Source organism: Equus przewalskii, chromosome 1 (genome assembly GCF_037783145.1).
Source record: "Equus przewalskii isolate Varuska chromosome 1, EquPr2, whole genome shotgun sequence".
Classification (NCBI taxonomy): Eukaryota; Metazoa; Chordata; class Mammalia; order Perissodactyla; family Equidae; genus Equus; species Equus przewalskii.
In genome coordinates this window covers 106,502,743-106,520,315 of record NC_091831.1, presented here as the reverse complement: position 1 = coordinate 106,520,315, position 17,573 = coordinate 106,502,743, and the positions used below count along the sequence as shown (strand labels likewise).

Sequence of the window (17,573 nt, the reverse complement as noted above, 5' to 3'; positions counted from 1 at the left end):
AGAGGAGCGAGCCCAGCCTTGTCCCTGGATGTTATTACCAAGTACATGTATTGTATCAGTCAGTCCTCATTAGCTGTGTTATTCTGCATTGAAATTATTCAACAACTGCTTGGTACTTGCTGTGCTTAACGACTTGACTGTTTGCCGTGAAATCATCACATATCTATCGCGCATCTTGTAATGTGTCGGGCACTGAGCTAGACTCTGGAGGTAGAGACAGTGAGCCTCCGAGCTCTCTTCCCCTCAGTCTGCTGCAGAGCTCTTTGTCTGAGTCTGTTTGGGCTGCTGTAACAAAAACACCATAGACCAGGGGCTTGAACGGCAGACATTTACTTCCACACAGTTCTGCAGGCTGGAGGTCTGAGATCAGGGTGCCAGCATGATCTGGTTGTGGTGAGGGCCATCTTCCTGGTTTAGAGATGGCTCTTTTCTTGCTCTGTCCTCGCATAGTGGGGAGAAAGTGCTCTGGTCCCTTCATCCCCTGATAAGGGTACCAATCCCATCATGGGGGCTCCACCCACATGGCTTCATCTAAACCCAGTTACCTCACCTCCAGGTACCATCACATTGGGGTCAGGGCTTCAGCATGTGAACTGGGGGACACAGATACTCAGTCCATAGAACTCTTCTGTGGAACTTCCTTTCCCTGTCGTTCTGAGGCTCTCTCCTGTTGCCTGTGTTGTGCCCCTTGTTTTCTGGATCCTATGTCATCATCTTTCTAGATTTGTTCCCTCATTCTAGAGGATACATCCTCTTCCTGGGAAAGAAGGGATTTGAGGTAAAATTGAGTCCTTGAATACCTGAAAACATCTCTTCTCCCCTCTTCCTTGGTAGACAGTTTTGCTGGGAAGAGAATTCTGCATTGAAAATAACTGTCACTCTTTCCACCTTTGGGCATTGCTCTCTGTCTCCCAGTAGGTTGTGTTCAGTGCCGCTCAATTTCTGATTGATTGTAAATGGCCTTTCTTCTCCTCTTTGGAAGTTTTTAGATGGTTTTGTCTGTGGTGTTCTGAATTTGTACACTTGGTACTGGGCACTTGAGGGTGTAATTGAGGCACCTGAGCCCTTTAGTTCTGGACCCATTTTTTATACAGTTATTTTATCCACTGTGATTTCTCTTTCTAGAATGAATACTTTTATGTTGTCCATTTCTGTTTCTGTTTTATGGGATAGTCTTCAGCTTTATCTTCAAACCCTACTCTTCTTTTTTGTCTTGCTATTTTATGTTTAATTTCAAGAGATTTTTTTCTCTGATTTTCTTTTTTTTTTTTAAAGATTGGCACATGAGCTAACAACTGTTGCCAGTCTTTTGTTTTTTTCCTGCTTTGTCTCCCCAAATCCGCCCCCTCCCTCACCTAGTTGTATATCTTTGTTGCAGGTCCTTCTAGTTGTGGCAGTCTGATTTTCTTTTTTATAGTATTGTTTTTGTGGCATGGATACATTCTTCTCTTTGAATACATTATAGTTTTGTTTTTGTTGTTGAATTTTTCTTTTGTTCACTTGCATTGTTTCTTTTTCCACCAAGCTTTTTGTTTCTTTGTTTTGTCTCCATCTTTCCTGTTGGAAGGAGCCCTCTTTCAACTGCCTGAGGGTCCTTGGTTGTTGATTGTCATTTAAGAGTAAAGCCTTGAAAAATTAACTGGAAACTCTGCAGGCAAGTTTTTTTGGTTTTTGTTTTGTTTTGTTGGGGGTTTTTTTTGGTGAGGAAGGTTGGCCCTGAGCTAACACCTGTACCTGTCTTCCTCTGTTTTGTGTGTGGGATGCCACCACAGCATGGCTTGATGACCATTGTGTAGGGCCGTACTCAGGATCCAAACCCACAAACCCTGGAGCATACCAACTTAACCACTATGCCACCAGGCAGGGCTCAAGATTTTTTTAACTACTATATTTACTGTAGTGATACAACTTTTTGCCTGATGTCTTTTGTTGGACTCTAGATCTCTATGCGGCTGTTTAGTTGATCCAGAAAAGACGCTTCCGGTCTTCTACTCAGGATGAGGAGTGGAGGATAAGTGTTCTAGGAGCCAATTGAGAGATGAGGGCTGGCATTCCTACTGTTTAGACTTTCATCTCCCCCCTATTGTCAGCCTGGAACTCATCCCTACTCAGGTGTTCAGATTTCATTTCTGGAGAAACCAAACTTCAGATGTATATGATTATCGATGAACTAACCCCAGAGGAGTGAGGGAAAATGGGAAGTTATTTAGGAATAACTAATGTAAATGATGAACATATTTAAAAACCTCCAATATGTGCTACTAGCCAGTCCCAGTTTAGTTACAACAATTGGTAGGCAGTCCTACGTCTATTTTGTCAACAGCTCCATCATCTAAATGGTAGAGTAACTTGGAGGGTGTCTTTGAAGATAATGGGCATCTGCCACCACCCTCCTTCCCCGCCCCTGGGGTGGTGCTGGGGGAGGGGAGTTGTGCCCTGGCTGTGTAGGGAGGGAACGTGGGACCTACTGCTCCGTGTTCCCAGTTCCTCCAGGCTCCCTGTGCGCAGCACTGGCCTCTCCCCCACCTTTCGCAGCAGTGGTATCTTTCTTGGGATTCTGAAGGGTAAATTTTATTACTCTTCAGAGCAGCCTGTTAGATTTTATCTTCCTTCACTCACTTCATTTTCTCAGAATGTGAGGGCATCTCTTGTCTGCTGTGTCTCCTCCCATGTTTTGGTCCTTATGGGTTTATTCCTTTTATATGTCTTTATTCTCTTTTTAAGAGATATTTGGAAAGAGAGAATCATGAGTTCTCCCACTCATATTATAGCCATAAGTCTTTGATTTATATTTTAGGAAGACCATTTTTGCTGCTATGTCGAGAGTGGAATTGAGGGAAGAACAGAATTCTGCAGGGAGACGGATGGGAGGCTGAGGCATAACCAGCCGGGCGAGAGAAGAGCAGGGTCTGAGATACCCAGGGAGATGGAATTGGCAGCATGTGCTGTGTGCAGGGGGAGAGGAAGGAACAGCACCTGTTTCAGATTGTTCTGACCTAATTTTAGAAAGCAACTTGTAAGTCCAAATTGATGGCTCAGTGTGTTCAATCGACGGCTCAGTCAGTTCCAAGTCATCTTGGAAATGGAGGAACCTTTAAAAAAGAAAGTCGTAGTTCTTCATGCTCATTGTTAAAAATTTGGAAATAAGCAGACAAAATGGAAATAATATGTAATTATAAACATCTGTAAAATCTCTACCAAAATTATCATGCAGCCTTCCATCGCGGGGCGTGCAGTAGTAGTTTTGCTAGTCCCCAGTCTTGGAGCGCGGAGGTTGTGACTCATTTGTCTGCTGCAGCCCCTTGTGTAGCCCTCGTCACACAGGTGGCATCCTCAAGGGGCGTCGTGGGGTCTCAGGTTGTAAGGCTACCTGTGTTAAAGCTGGAAGAATGGCCTCGCAGGCATTCCCTTGTTACTGCTGGGGCACGTGACGGGTGAGGGATGGAGCGCGGGAAATGACTGTTCGAAGTTTTTACCACCTACAAAACCTTTTCCTCAGTCTTTGTTCATGGCTTTCAATCTCCAGATGACACTCACTTGTCACCTGTAGCCGTGCAGGTTGCACCCCGGAATCAGCCCAGCCGGAAAATGCATAGTGGGAAGTTCTCATTAAACTTCTTCCGTGTGACTCATGTAAAGAGTGAAGTAGAAGGATAAAATTATTATGCTCCGTATGGTCGTCATCCGAACCTTGCCATGGGGCATTTATTTTACTATCGTTTTTCTCAGTCGTCGCTGTGGCCCATCCATCAGGGCTTGGAGGGGTTCAAGCATCAGTTGCTTCATGCCTTCTCTCAGTAAATCAAGTGTTTGAGTTTTGCTGTCCCCTAGTTTACAGTAGGTGACAGAAGAGGGATGTGAAGTTCCCAGTAACTCAGTGCTGCTGTGTGCTGTGTGCAGTACATTGAGAGAAAAGCGAGCAGACTCTGCCCGCGCGTGGGTGAGCGCCCCACGTGTCCTGGTGCGTCTTAGCCCCCGGAAAAGGCAGTGCTCTCTCCAAGGTTAGAGGCACTCTGCTTCCTCTTTATTTTAAACTTGACTGCCCTTTCTAATGAACTGTCAAATTTGGAAATTATTGCACTGGATGATTCATGTACATGTCCCATATGCTGATCATGGACAACGGGGGAAGCAGAGTCGGAAGCAGTGAGTGCATTTCAGAGGTGTTGTAATTCCATGCTAATTCCTACCTAGAGCAGACTTCACAGGTGCAGGGAGAGGAAAGAGTGGAGTTCAGCAGGTCAGCGTCTGTCAGACTCAGGCTCCATGGGAATTCTGGGAGTGAGTGAATGTGCGTGCAGCCCCTGCACAGAACCTGGCAGGCAGTCCAGCCCCTCTTTCTTCTTTTAAGCTATTCTTTGGAAGTATTTCCCTCTTTTTTCCTCTTCTTGTCTTTATTTATTAGCAGCTTACAGTATTGTATAGAAATGGAAAATGGGGTGTAAAAATGCTAATCTGTATCTTTCTGTTTTATGGTGGTTACAATGGCTCAGAAGAAAAAGTTAAAAATATGACTGTCCAGGGGCTGCCCCGTGGCCGAGTAGTTAGTTCACGCACTCCGCTTTGGCGGGCCAGGATTCGCAGGTTTGGATCCTAGGTGCGGACCTACACGCTGCTCGTCAAGCTGTGTTGTGGCAGCGTCCCACATAGAAGAACTAGAATGACTTACAACTAGGATGCACAACTATGCACTGGAGATTTGGGGAGAAGAAAGAAAAAGGAAGATTGGCAACAGATGTTAGCTCAGGGCCAATCTCTTCTCACCAAAAAAAAAAAAAAAGAGGCCTGCTAGGAGAGGAAGGGTGGACCCAGCAAGCTAAGGATGGGATTCCTGGAGTCAGTGGGGGAAATGTTTCTGGATGGGGAGTCTTCCCAGGGCTTCACAAATCATTCCATGTTGGGGAGCACCCGTGTCCCCCCAAGTAAAGTGGGCTTCATTTATTCTTAAAAAAAAAAATGACTGTCCAAAGACCAATAAGTTCTCTCTTGAAATTCTTATCACCCTTATCAAGAGTTAGTATGTAACAATTCGAACAAGAACCAAAACCGAACCACAAATGAAAGAAACAGGACTAATTTAGCTGATACCAACCTCAAGTATTATTTTTACTAAACATTTTTTGCAAATTTTTATTCTTCTTTCCATAAGGCTTGGTAGGCGTTCATCATCTCGTTGCTCGAATGAACTGGGGAATTAAGTGTGTTCCCTGCCTGACTGGAGGGAACGCAGACCTCCCCAGCATGTGATGGACCTCAAGCTGATGTTCCCCCACACCTGTATCGTAGGACAGAGGGAGAGTTGGTGGAATAATGAGCTGCCTTGCCTTCCCTGCCTTCAGCTCAGCTGACTTTTCCTGAGCCCTGCATGCGCCGGCTCTGTGTTGGTACTGGAGACCCCGTGCTGGGCAGGCAGACCCTCCTCCCGCCTGCACAGAGGCCACGGAGGGGCACACCTGACACAAGGAACAAGCAGGCATTTAAAGGATTTTCAGAGTGCACACTTCCAGCTGCCTTGCAGAACCTTGGTTTCCCCTGCAGCACGTCCCTCCAGATGGCAGGCCTCTTCCTGCGTGTGAACGGCTTCCTTCTCTCTAGCTCCCCGGAGCAGTGCTAATCCTGTGCGCAGGTCATCCTGCTGCACTCCTCTTTACTCCATCAGATGCAGTTTATTCCAAAACAAGGGCAGCCGCAGGGGCTGCTGTTCCAGATAGATGGCAGCTCCCATTGGTTGCTAGTCTTCAGTGAGGGCACTGTGCCTCTTAGGTCCCTGTCAACAGGCTTGGTGGGCCCCAAGGTGGCACTCTCTCCCAGGTATGCTGACTTGGTGCACTCTGATTCACGATTACACTTTTTCTTTATGGGAAAAGTTTTTCATAATTCTGTTTCCTGCAGAATTATATTGGCCAGCTTTACTGATGAAGTCTTATTTCTTTCAGCAGTTTGTAACTGTTCTTCTCATCTCGTTGGACTGCTGTAGGTGGGGCTTTGTCTAGGGCCTTTTGTGTGTTATGGCTCATTTACAAAGATTTCTAATAGTGACATTTTTTTAGGGTCTGCAGGCATGTAAGGAAATAAAAGAATGGGGGACACTCAGTCGTGTAATGCTAAAATAGCAATCTTTTTTTTCTTAACAGATGCAGCAACTTTTTTATGAGAATTACGAGCAGAACAAAAAGGGGTACATTAGAGATCTCCATAACAGTAAAATTCACCGAGCCATCACGCTGCACCCCAACAAAAACCCGCCCTACCAGTACCGGCTCCACAGCTACATGCTCAGTCGCAAAATAGCCGAACTCCGCCACCGCACCATTCAGCTCCACCGCGAGATCGTCCTGATGAGCAAATACAGCAACACCGAGGTTCATAAGGAAGACCTCCAGCTGGGGATCCCTCCTTCCTTCATGAGGTTTCAGCCCCGCCAGCGAGAGGAGATTCTGGAGTGGGAGTTTCTGACTGGGAAATATTTGTATTCGGCTGCAGATGGCCAGCCCCCTCGAAGAGGGATGGACTCCGCCCAGAGAGAGGCCTTGGATGACATTGTCATGCAGGTCATGGAGATGATCAATGCCAACGCCAAGACCAGAGGGCGCATTATTGATTTCAAGGAGATACAGTATGGCTATCGCCGCGTGAATCCCATGTATGGGGCCGAATATATCCTGGACCTGCTGCTTCTGTACAAAAGGCACAAAGGGAAGAAAATGACGGTTCCTGTGCGGAGGCACGCGTATTTACAGCAGGCCTTCAGCAAGATCCAGTTTGTGGAGCACGAGGAACTGGATGCCAAGGAATTGGCCAAGAAAATCAATCAGGAGTCTGGATCCTTGTCCTTTCTCTCGAATTCCCTGAAGAAGCTTGTTCCCTTTCAGCTCCCCGGGTCGAAGAGCGAGCACAAAGAACCCAAAGAGAAAAAGATAAATATATTGATTCCTTTGTCTGGACGTTTTGACATGTTTGTGAGATTTATGGGTAACTTCGAGAAGACGTGTCTCATTCCAAATCAGAACGTCAAGCTTGTTGTTCTGCTTTTCAATTCTGACTCCAACCCTGACAAGGCCAAACAAGTTGAACTCATGAGAGATTATCGCGTTAAGTACCCTAAAGCTGACATGCAGATTTTGTCTGTGTCTGGAGAGTTTTCAAGAGCTTTGGCCCTTGAAGTAGGATCTTCCCAGTTTAATAATGAATCCTTGCTCTTCTTCTGTGACGTTGACCTCGTGTTCACTACAGAATTCCTCCAACGATGTCGAGCAAATACAGTTCTCGGCCAACAAATATATTTTCCAATCATCTTTAGCCAGTACGATCCAAAGATTGTTTATAGTGGGAAAGTTCCCAGTGACAACCATTTTGCCTTTACTCAAAAAACCGGCTTCTGGAGAAACTATGGGTTTGGCATTACTTGTATTTATAAGGGAGATCTTGTCCGAGTAGGCGGCTTTGATGTTTCCATCCAAGGCTGGGGGCTTGAGGATGTGGACCTTTTCAACAAGGTTGTCCAGGCAGGTTTGAAGACGTTCAGGAGCCAAGAAGTAGGAGTAGTCCACGTCCACCATCCCGTCTTCTGTGATCCCAATCTTGATCCCAAACAGTACAAAATGTGCTTGGGGTCCAAAGCATCAACATATGGGTCCACACAGCAGTTGGCTGAAATGTGGCTAGAAAAAAATGACCCAAGTTACAGTAAAAGCAGCAATAATAATGGCTCAGTGAGGACAGCCTAATGTCCAGCTCTGCTGGAAAAGACGTTTTTAACTATCTAATTTATTTTTCAAAAATTTTTTGTATGATCAGTTTTTGAAGTCCATACAAGGATATATTTTACATGTGATTTTCTTACAAAGGACTCCTTGAAGATCGAGCTTTTTGAACAAAAATGTGATCATGTTTGCCTTTGAACACATTTTCTTGCTGAACGTCATGTAGCAGACTTGCTTCACTAGGACTTGAAATGTACCTGATGAACAAAACTTTTTTTTTCATTTCCTTTTCAGACCCCTTTGCTGTAGTCCTATGGCAGAAAACGTGAACGATCCTGCAAAGTATTATTGTAACAAAACACTGTAACTCTGGTAAATGTTTTGTTGTAACTGTTAACATTGCACAGATTCTACCTTTTGTCTTTTTTATGACTTTTTTTTTTTAAGCCGTTTCGTGTTCCAGTTGTAAAATAAGGAAATGTGATAATAGCTGTATCGTCATCTTCAGGAGAGCTTTCCAAAGTTGATTCTTTCTCCTAAACTTGGGTTTGTTGTCATGGAGGTTTTTTGAAGCAGAGGGAACAAGGAAGGCACAGTGAGGCCATGGCTGCCCTCGTGATTCCTGTAGCCTGAATGGACCTGGCATTAAATTCCCAGAAGGCTTTGGCATTTTCTGTCTTCCTGACCCTTCTCTTGAAAGGGTCAAGTATTAGTACTTAGAACAGCAAAGAAGAATTATTGTAATAAATCTTATGTGCGCAAGCTAAAACAAAAAAACCCACCCTCATGAAAGCACTGGGGGAGATGTATTGGTGTGTTCCCTTCACCCTTCTGTGTTACGTTGGTGGAAATGGTTATTTCATTCTTTCATTGCTGTTTTGTTTTCTCCTTTGTATCTGAAGTACCTTTAATTTATTTAATATCCGTTGGTTAGAGCACTGCCGTTTCTGGAGTCCCTCTTAGTTACTGGTATTTATGTGTATTGGGCGTGTGTTTAGTATGTTTTATTTGCAGTAAAAAAACTGATCTCCAAAGATTTCCTTTTGTAAAGTCTTTTCCCCCCTCGTTAATTTTTACATTCCTTACTGTTTTACTAAATATTAAGTGTTCTTTGACAATTTTGGTGCTCACTTGTGTTGGGGACAAAAGTGAAATGAATCTGACATTACATCAGAAAGTTTTAAAGTTTGTTTTAAACTCACAGATCAAACGTGCCTTAATAAATTTTTTTTTCATTTAGATTTCAAACAGTAACAGACTTGCCATTTTAATATACATCATTGGAGATCTGCTTACTTGTAAATAGCCTGTTGCTCATTTGGAAAAATAAACTAGTAAACAATATTTTTCTATTGTACTTTTCAGATCCATTTTGTCTCATTACTCCTGTTTTAGCTGAAGAATTGTATTACATTTGGAAAGTAAAAAACTTAAACACTGATTCGTAAAGTTTCTTGAGTTATTTAAGGGGAATATTGCTGTTGACTGCAGTTTGGGAGTGAGATGAAGCTAACTTTCAAGGGCCTCTTCCTCTATTTTTTCCTAGAATGAGCTTGTCCTTTGTTTGTTCCTGTTCACTTTGCCCAGTCGTGTTCTCTGGAACAGAGATCTTCAAACCAGGTCCGAGCCTGGTCTGGCTCCTTGGTACAAATGCGCCTCTCAGGCCCCATGGTGGACCTCCTGGCGCATTAGAATCTGCATTTTAACAAGTACCCACGTGATGCTGTCAGTTGCACGGACGTTCTCAGAGTTTTAGGATAGATCTGGCTACAGGATAAATTGCACGCAGTTGAATCAAAAAAGTAAGATTTTTGATGCCAAGGCAGCAAGCTTTGTGGATGCGAATTACACTCCCAGGACAGGTATTTACTGTGTAATGACAGTTAAGACCCAATATAATGACATTGTGCTCACAGTAGGAATTGCTGTCCGTCAGCCTAATTGCCATTTACTTTGTGGGAGTATTTAGTTTTTCCTTGGGGAAAAAGCACATTTTTATTCTTCAGTAAGGAAGAGCACAGTATACATCTTGATGCCCAAGAAAGTTAAATTCTCTCCTGTTTATCATAGTAGAGAACTACATAAGGAGTTGGGATGGGGTGTGAGCAATAGCTTCATCGTTGGAATGTCTGTCCATGGTGACTTTGTTCAGATTGACCATTTCCTTCCTGCTTGCGCTCTTGCTCAAGTCTTTTCCTCTTCCTGATGTCAGGGTTGGTGCTCATGAAGGTAATGCCTTCCCTTCATCTGCGTTCAGGCTCCAGAGATGTGGTGGACCCCTCATTCCAGGTCCCCTCCCCTGCTAGTGCCATGTCTGGACTCTGTGCCCACTGCTTTCCGGGTTCACCCTCCCCACCTCACCCCCTTGGGTACTCCTTGGTCCCTCTGCCGGGGCCCCTCTTCCTAAAGCACCCTTCCAAATCAGCAGCCCCAGTGCCCTCCTGCTGCCCAGAGAGTGGCCTGTCTAGACCCCCTGGGGAACCTCCTTTGGGGAAACGGGGCTCCAAGTTTGTGGGCACATCAGTCTCTCTCCTGCACATGCTTTCCTTGTGGAGCTCTGCCCACTACTCCACCGGCCAACTGCACTCACCCTCTAGGGGCTGGCTGAAACTCCCTTATTGTCCCCTCTGATGTCATCCCAGACCCTTCCAATATCACTACAACAGTGGGACTTAATTCTCTGGTCATGTGATAATGTCTGCCTCTCTGGAGCCACTCGAGGGCCTGGGTTTCTTGTTCCACATGATACCCCAGCGTGTTGGGCCTTCATGTCTGGAATGACAGTGCCCTACACTCCCCCTAACAGCGCCATCAGGCACCGTTCCCCACCTGTGCGCTCTGCCCAGTGGAATGCCCTTGGCCTGATCTCCCTACCAAGTCCTACCTGCCACTGTGTGGCTGTGATCCTGTGGCCCCCCACACTCATGACCTGGAAATAATTCCTTCTTCCCTTAAACTCAGAGCGCTTTCTAGTTAGACTTCTGTATCATTTGCTACTTTCCATTTTCTGTTAGCATGCATTACTTTATTTTAAATACAGAAAGTATTACAATGAAATGGCTCATAACCCCCAAACCAGATAGCTCTTGTTAACAATATTTAAAAGTTAAGAATGATATGTGAAGATGATTAAAAGTGGGGAGGGGACCAGTGCACCAAGGCGTGAAATGGATTCTCCGTGCTCCCACCCACTGTCCAGCCCTCAGGCCCCTCCCGCAAAGAGCCACCAGGTTTTTGTGTCCTGGTGGGGAAGGATGTGAATTGTGTATAGACTAGCATGGATAGCATTTTTAAAAATTCATTTGCACAAACGAGAGGGAACCACGTGCTTGCTTGGGCAAGTGTACCTGTGCCAGCCTCTTGCTGCAGTATAGGTGGACCTGGTTCTCTGACGACTTGGGCGTGTTCACAGGGGAGGGCAGGGCTCCCCAGGCAGTGTGGTTGCACGTGTGGGACTCTTAACCTGAGTGGCAACAGGAGAGCTTTGTCTTGTGGGGCAGCCGTTGATCTGCGCCTCACTTCTAGAGGCAGGATCACTTTCCGGCACTCTTATTCTGGGCCAGCATGAGACTGGAGCATACACATGGGTCAGAACATCCCGGGACTTTCATGTTTGGAGACAGGGCCACATGTCACACATTATAGGTCATGTGACAATCCCTTTTGGCAGCTAAGTAGGCAGACACTGGGAGGGAGGGAGGTGCCTGCTCTTTTGCCGAGTGCTGAGAGCAGAAGGGGACAGCATGGTCCTGGTGAACCCACAGCTGGGGCGCTCCAGGAGCTCAGGACACAGAAGGAGCTCTGACCCTCTGAAACTGGTCCTTCCCCAGCCTGCCTGCACGCCCTCAGCCTAGCGGATCAAGTTCTTGATCTCCAGAGGCAAAATCTGTCTGCGCCTCCTTCCTGCCAGCCCTCTGACCACATCCTATTTCATGAAGCCCTTCGAGCTTAAGCCCCGACTCGGCGGACATGTGCTTGGCTGCGCACACGGCAGGTGCAGGGACACAGCTAATACGGCACGCCTCCACCCAGCGGGCTCAGAACGCTCACACCATTGATCATGGTGTGTGACCGAGCTAACTGACAGTCGCCTTTCACCTCAATCCTGTGTCCTGGAGGGGTCACTTGGAGGTTTGGGTTTTGTCTGCAACCACCTCCATCCACTAGTCACTGTGTCCACGGAAGTAAAATGCATGTGCCAGTGAGCCGAGGTCTCCACACCCCACCTTTTAAGGACAACAATGAGGTTAAAGGAACAGTGGGTTTTCAGAGGCGTTTCTTGCCTTTCAAGGCTGGTCCTCTTGAAAGGTGACACATGTGGAGCTGCCTGCCCCACTGGGCTGCTTGCTGGAAGGAGATTTGCTCTGGCCCCAGACTTCCAGGATCATCCCTTGTGCTTTCCTGTCCCAGGGAAGTGGGTGCCAGCCCTCCCTCACCTGCGCTGGCGCCTGCCCTGGGGGATTAGGCTGCATTACTGCGTATGAATTGCTGTAATCTCTGCTGTAAAGGAGTTTATGTGCCGCAGTGACTGGGGGCCAGCGGGGGATCTGTCTGCTGAAGTGGCTGCACAGGGCCGTACCTGCCTCAGTGGATCCCACTGTGCTTTCCGAGCCCTGGAAGGATGTCCGCTTCTGTTCCACTTGAAGGAAAAGTCTGCTCACCCCAAATCTACTTAGTCTAACTTGTAAATGCGGTGAAAATGTAAATGTTACAATGCAGTGGATCAAATTACAGCAAGTCATTGTATGACTTCCAGTAGGACAAAGAAAATACTTCTGTTAGTTTTGCTATGCCTCAGGGTTTTGTTTGTGTTTTTTGCAAGGGGGGGGTGTGTGGAGCGGGGGATGGGTATAAAATCTTCACCCGGAAACCATAGGGCCCGCCAGATTAGGGGGTGGCTTGTCGTCAGTGCAGTTAAACCACGTAAATGCCTGTTGTCAGATATTTTTTAATGCTTTTAATTTACCATTAATTATATTCCAGTTTAAGGGTCTTCATGTCTTTCTACTCCAGATAAAAACAAAATTTTGTCCTTGAAAGAACATTGTAGCTACATTTCCTTCCAAGTGATAAGAGTTGTCAGTTATGCCTGACTGATTTCTAATGAGAAAATATAATAAGAAATTGATCACATCATTTAATAGTGCAAATTAGGCAAGCTCCGGAATCTACTTGAAGGGAGCTGATGTATCTGTAATGAATTTCTCTCCATCCACTTAAGTCGGTGTTGCCTCTGGGCTGCCACCTTCTCTTTCCTCTTGTTGATTTGTCACAACTCATCACCCCGTGTCAGGCCATAGCCCACTGCATACCTGGCTTGGTGCTACATGCACATTTCCCTTGCAGAAAAGAAAGCACTTCTAGCCAAACCTCAAAGTGACCTTCAAATTCAATAATTCTGAATTAAGCTTGGGTCTGTCTTTAGGCGAACACATACTTCCTGTTACCTAACTAAAGGAGGAATCTCATTCGTGTGCTCCAAATGCCCTCTGCAAGTTAGAAACGACCTGTTTCTAAAAGTGCACATTCAAGTGATCACATTTGTGTTGTGAAGGAAGCATTTTGGATTTTTAAGTCAAGTCTGTTTCTTCCCTTGTAAATAACACAATACAAAAATATATGTATACTGGGAAGTAGAGGAGGAGAAGGAAAGACTCACAGTACCCTCCTCTTAGACCACCCTGTTCCCACTCTGGCAAATTCCTATGGGGTTATTGGAATATATTTATAGTTTGATGTAATGGCGTACATACAATTTGGCGTCCTGTTCCCCCCACCCCCGCTTAAAACACATGAATTCTTTAAGATCGTTTTTAAAGGCCGCCATGTCTCCTGGAGTTGAGAATTTCCCTTCTGTTGACCATCTTGAGTGCCCCGTTGTTCCGTCTTGAGTAACGCCACAGTGGGCGTCTTTGACTCATAGATAGCCCTGTTCATACTTGGTCATCGGATGGATTTCCAGAAGTGATCCTCCACCTCTGGGGCTGAGGGACTTTGGTGTTTGGCTATTTCTGACATAACACTAAGTCATTTGGTATTTTACTCCATTTTGTACATACTAGCAATTCTAATAAAACCTTTTAAAAATAAACCTGAACAGCTAAAAGAACTTCAAGAAATACTCTGGGAATATTGCACGCAGTATCTTGGCTACGTGATCCCTTGAAAGTGGGAACTCCACAAACCCAACTCTGTTACTGCAAAACTTGAGTCACTGCAAAGTCAGAGGAAAGGCAGACAGATTTATCAGTGACTCAGGGAGTGAGGATTGGCAAGTTGCAGACAGATGGCCTGTTTTTGGGAACAAGGTACACTTCCCTGCTCCCAGGCCGCAGACATTCATCCCAGGAGACTGCAGGGCAGGGGCAAGGGACGGAAGTGGCCAGCTCGAGATAAGAGTGGCTCTTCGAGACTTCAGGAGGTGGTGAGGGTGCTGGGCGAGTTGTGGACGTGACCAGAGGCACCCAGGCATCCTTCTGTGCAGCCAGAAGTGAGTCTGCATTTTCTGGTGGGAAACATGTACATTTTAACACAGATGGGAGTTAATTTTATTAAAGATGAAACTACTGACCACTTACCTATGTTCTAGGTGAGTTTTGAGGACTCATTATATATTTTATATAATATATGTAAAATGTGTTATTTATAATTTATTTTTATTTAGCTTCCCTACTACTTGGAAGCCAAAGCACATGACTAAACTGGAAGGTGATGTTTGGCTGTGGCTAAGTTTAGAGCCCAGAGCTTGGGGACTCCGAACCATCCCTTGCAGTAGGAGCAGGCAATGAAAAGAAGATACAGGGTGTCTTATGGTAGAAAAGGGCAGCTGGAGAACCTGTTGGGCCTCGGTGAGCTGGAGATCTCTGAGAGAGGGTCTTGGGCTCAGGGAAAGCCACTGTTACTAATATGTACCTTCACGCCTTTTCCACGGGCTGGAGCAGGCTGAAGGTCTGAGGTGGCTCCCCACGCAGACACTGCATAATGAGCAGTTTGTTTTATGATTCACGGGCCTTCTTTAAAATTAGATTTGGGGACGGGCCTTTCCTTCTCCCAAGGAACAGAGTGTGTGCCTTCCAGCAAAAACTCCCCAGGCCCAGTTTCTCTCAGGCGGATTGTCAGCACAGTCCCTGGCTGGGCCACGTCCTCAGGAGGATGCGACATTTCTGTTCCACCAGGTTGGCGGGATAGGAAAGCCCTATTGAGCCCCAGCCGGTGTCCCGTGGGTCTGTGGGGAGTTGCCGGGCAGCCCTGGCAGGTGTGCCCATCCAGGAGCTGGGTCTCAGCTGCCAGGTCTTCCCCGAGCTAGGAGGATGCTTGACTCCCACTTCCCAGCCCACTGGGGACCCTCCAGTGAGCTCGTGCTCTGTAGTGCCATGTCACCACCCTTGCCTCCTGACTGAGGGCCTGACATAGTCTTGTCCCTCAGAGTCACTGCTGAAGCAGCCAGCTGCCCCCTCGTCGCTTTGGGAGGCGAGTTTATCACAGAATCGCTCCATTTCACCCCGAAGCCCGCCTCCTCTTCCTGCGTAGAAGGCACTGTCAGCAGGGCCCCGCTTGCCCTGACTCCTGGCTCTGTGTGTTTGCCTTTCTCCTGCCTCCATGGCAGTCAGTCCCAAGTTAGAAGGAAAATATCCACAAACCGCAAGATTTGGGAGAAAATGTGACACATATGGACTTTCATAGGTTTGGCACTAAAATGCTGCAGATTGTCTTCAAATGAATTGTCTGAGAGGATTCGAGTTGCCAATTTTGAAGACGCGCAAATTGGATCCATTTGCAGAGTGTGACAGCAGAAACACAGTTCCTACTTGGGAGGAGAAATCGCCGTGTTGGGATCTGAGTGGCGAGCAGGTATCGGATCCTGCTGATGTAGGAGAGCCGCCAAGGGCAGCTCCTGAGGCAAGCACGAAAACCAGACACACGCTGTGCGCTGGAGCCGTGCCTGTGCTCTCAGCAAAAAGGCCCTCTGCAGGAGGTTCACCGCTTGACTACGGCTCCAGAATTCACTAACTGGGCATCCTGAATAGCCTGGGGCTGGGGACAGAATGAGGGACAGCGGTTCTATAGTAGTGTTAGGCGTCTCCCTAAAACACATTTGACACGTCAATCTGTGGTTGAATAAACGCGGGAGAGTTTGGAGTGAAGGGCAGTGAATAAAAATGCAAAGAACTGGGTTGATTGTGAGGTGTTTGGTTTGGCACTGTGGAGGGAGAAGGGGCCGCAGAACCAGACAGACCTGGGTTTGAGTCAGTGGCGGGCTGGAGCCGGCTCGTACCAGCTCACGACAATCGATTATGCAGTTCTTCCCAGCTCCGAGTTCTGTGACATCACGCTGGTAGCCCGCAATTGACCATGGCGGGAGCATTTACACCACAGGAGATGGCAAGGGCTTCAAATCAGGCTTTTTTTCCTCTAAGAGTTGGATCTACCAGCACAGCACGGGTTTGCACTGGTTTGGATCAACTCCTCAGACGATGGGCCGGGCCCTGTGCCAGTCTGCCTGCCACTGTGTGACCTCGGACAAATGACCTGTGCTCAGCTTCCACCTCTAAAATGGGCACAGTTGTGATTACCTTACAAGACTGATGAGAGAATTCATGGGACCTGGTTCTCCTCCAGTCACTTTGTTTCAGTTTATGTGTCACCCCCATACCATCTCCCTGCCTAGAAATTCCAGTTGCTCAAAACTCCTTCCAGACCCACATCTGGAGTGTCTTCACATCCCGTGAGTCTCTCCCGGGTAAAGCCACCAGGATGGCCCCCACCCGCCCCGTCTCCCCACAAAGCTGCATGTATAGGGTAGGTCCTGCCCACTTCCTGCTCCAGTCCAGCCTCTTCTTGGCCATCGAACTCTTCTTCCTAAAAAAGACAAACCTTATCTGGACTCTGCTGCTTAGACATGACTCCAGTTCAAGTCCAGACATAGTCTGACTGCCCTAAGGCTCTGCTTGACCTGGCCTCCGCCTGCCTTTCCAGCCTTCTCTGATCTCAACAGCCCCTGCTGTCATCACCACACCCTCCTATCCAAGAGGAGACAGGAAATCCCTCTGAAAACTCCCAGCTTTGGCCCAGGGGCATCAAGTGCCCGGAATGCCCACCTCCTCTCTCCCTGGGCAAGCTGTGGATTCTGTGGCAATGATACCCTCCCAGTCAAGCCTTCCTGGGCACCTTCGGCAGAGTTTCATCCTGCCTCCTCGCCCCATCTCAGGCCCCCTTTTCACTTGCCCTTGTCAATTCTAGCTCCTAGCTGGGGGCTTCTTGTCTCCATCTGCTGGTTGCCTGGCTGCCACACGAGACTCACTGAGACCAAGGCTCACTCACCTTTGTGACCCACCAGGGGCCTGGCAGGTCGTTGTGTGCAGCCAGTGTTAGTTTCTCTTTACTGCTATTGTAGGTTCTTGGCTGGGTTATTTGCCAAGCGAAAATAGCAATCAAGATGAAATATTTCTATACAGACAACCTGGGACATCCAGTTTTTAGGTGAAAACAATCAGTTTTTAGTGTAAGAACAAGAACCTTACTTCAGAGACATGGAATGCTTTCCCTATTGAATCATGAAACGAACATTTATGGAACAGTTACTAAGTGCCTGGAACTTTACATAAGCTCCTTCAGTTACTGTTCCCTTAATCACTATGAGATCAGTATTCCTGACCTCAATTTACAAGGGAGGAATGAAAGTTCAGAGAGCTTAGGTGACATGCCCAATGTCACAGAGCTGATAAATGGCAAATCCAAAATTCGCACCAGCTCAGCCTTTTTCCAAAATCCATGTCTGGAGCAAAAAAAAGCAGTCTACGTGTCAGGGAAATTTAAGGTCTTCAACCTACAGTGCTCACAGACTACCACGAAGTGGTAACCCACTGAATG

At 46.8% G+C, this 17,573-nt stretch overlaps 1 protein-coding gene across 2 annotated transcripts in view; it reads left to right on the top strand.

The window, feature by feature from the left end:
* CHSY1 (chondroitin sulfate synthase 1) overlaps window positions 1–9,144 on the top strand; it is a 72,969-nt gene extending 63,825 nt beyond the window's left edge. For both annotated transcript variants that reach the window (XM_070620475.1, XM_070620480.1), the window contains one exon: window positions 6,135–9,144. In XM_070620475.1, the coding sequence (XP_070476576.1) occupies window positions 6,135–7,727 (1,593 nt within the window). In that variant the 3' untranslated portion in view covers window positions 7,728–9,144. The remainder of the gene's footprint in view (window positions 1–6,134) is intronic.
* Window positions 9,145–17,573: the final 8,429 nt, after the last annotated feature.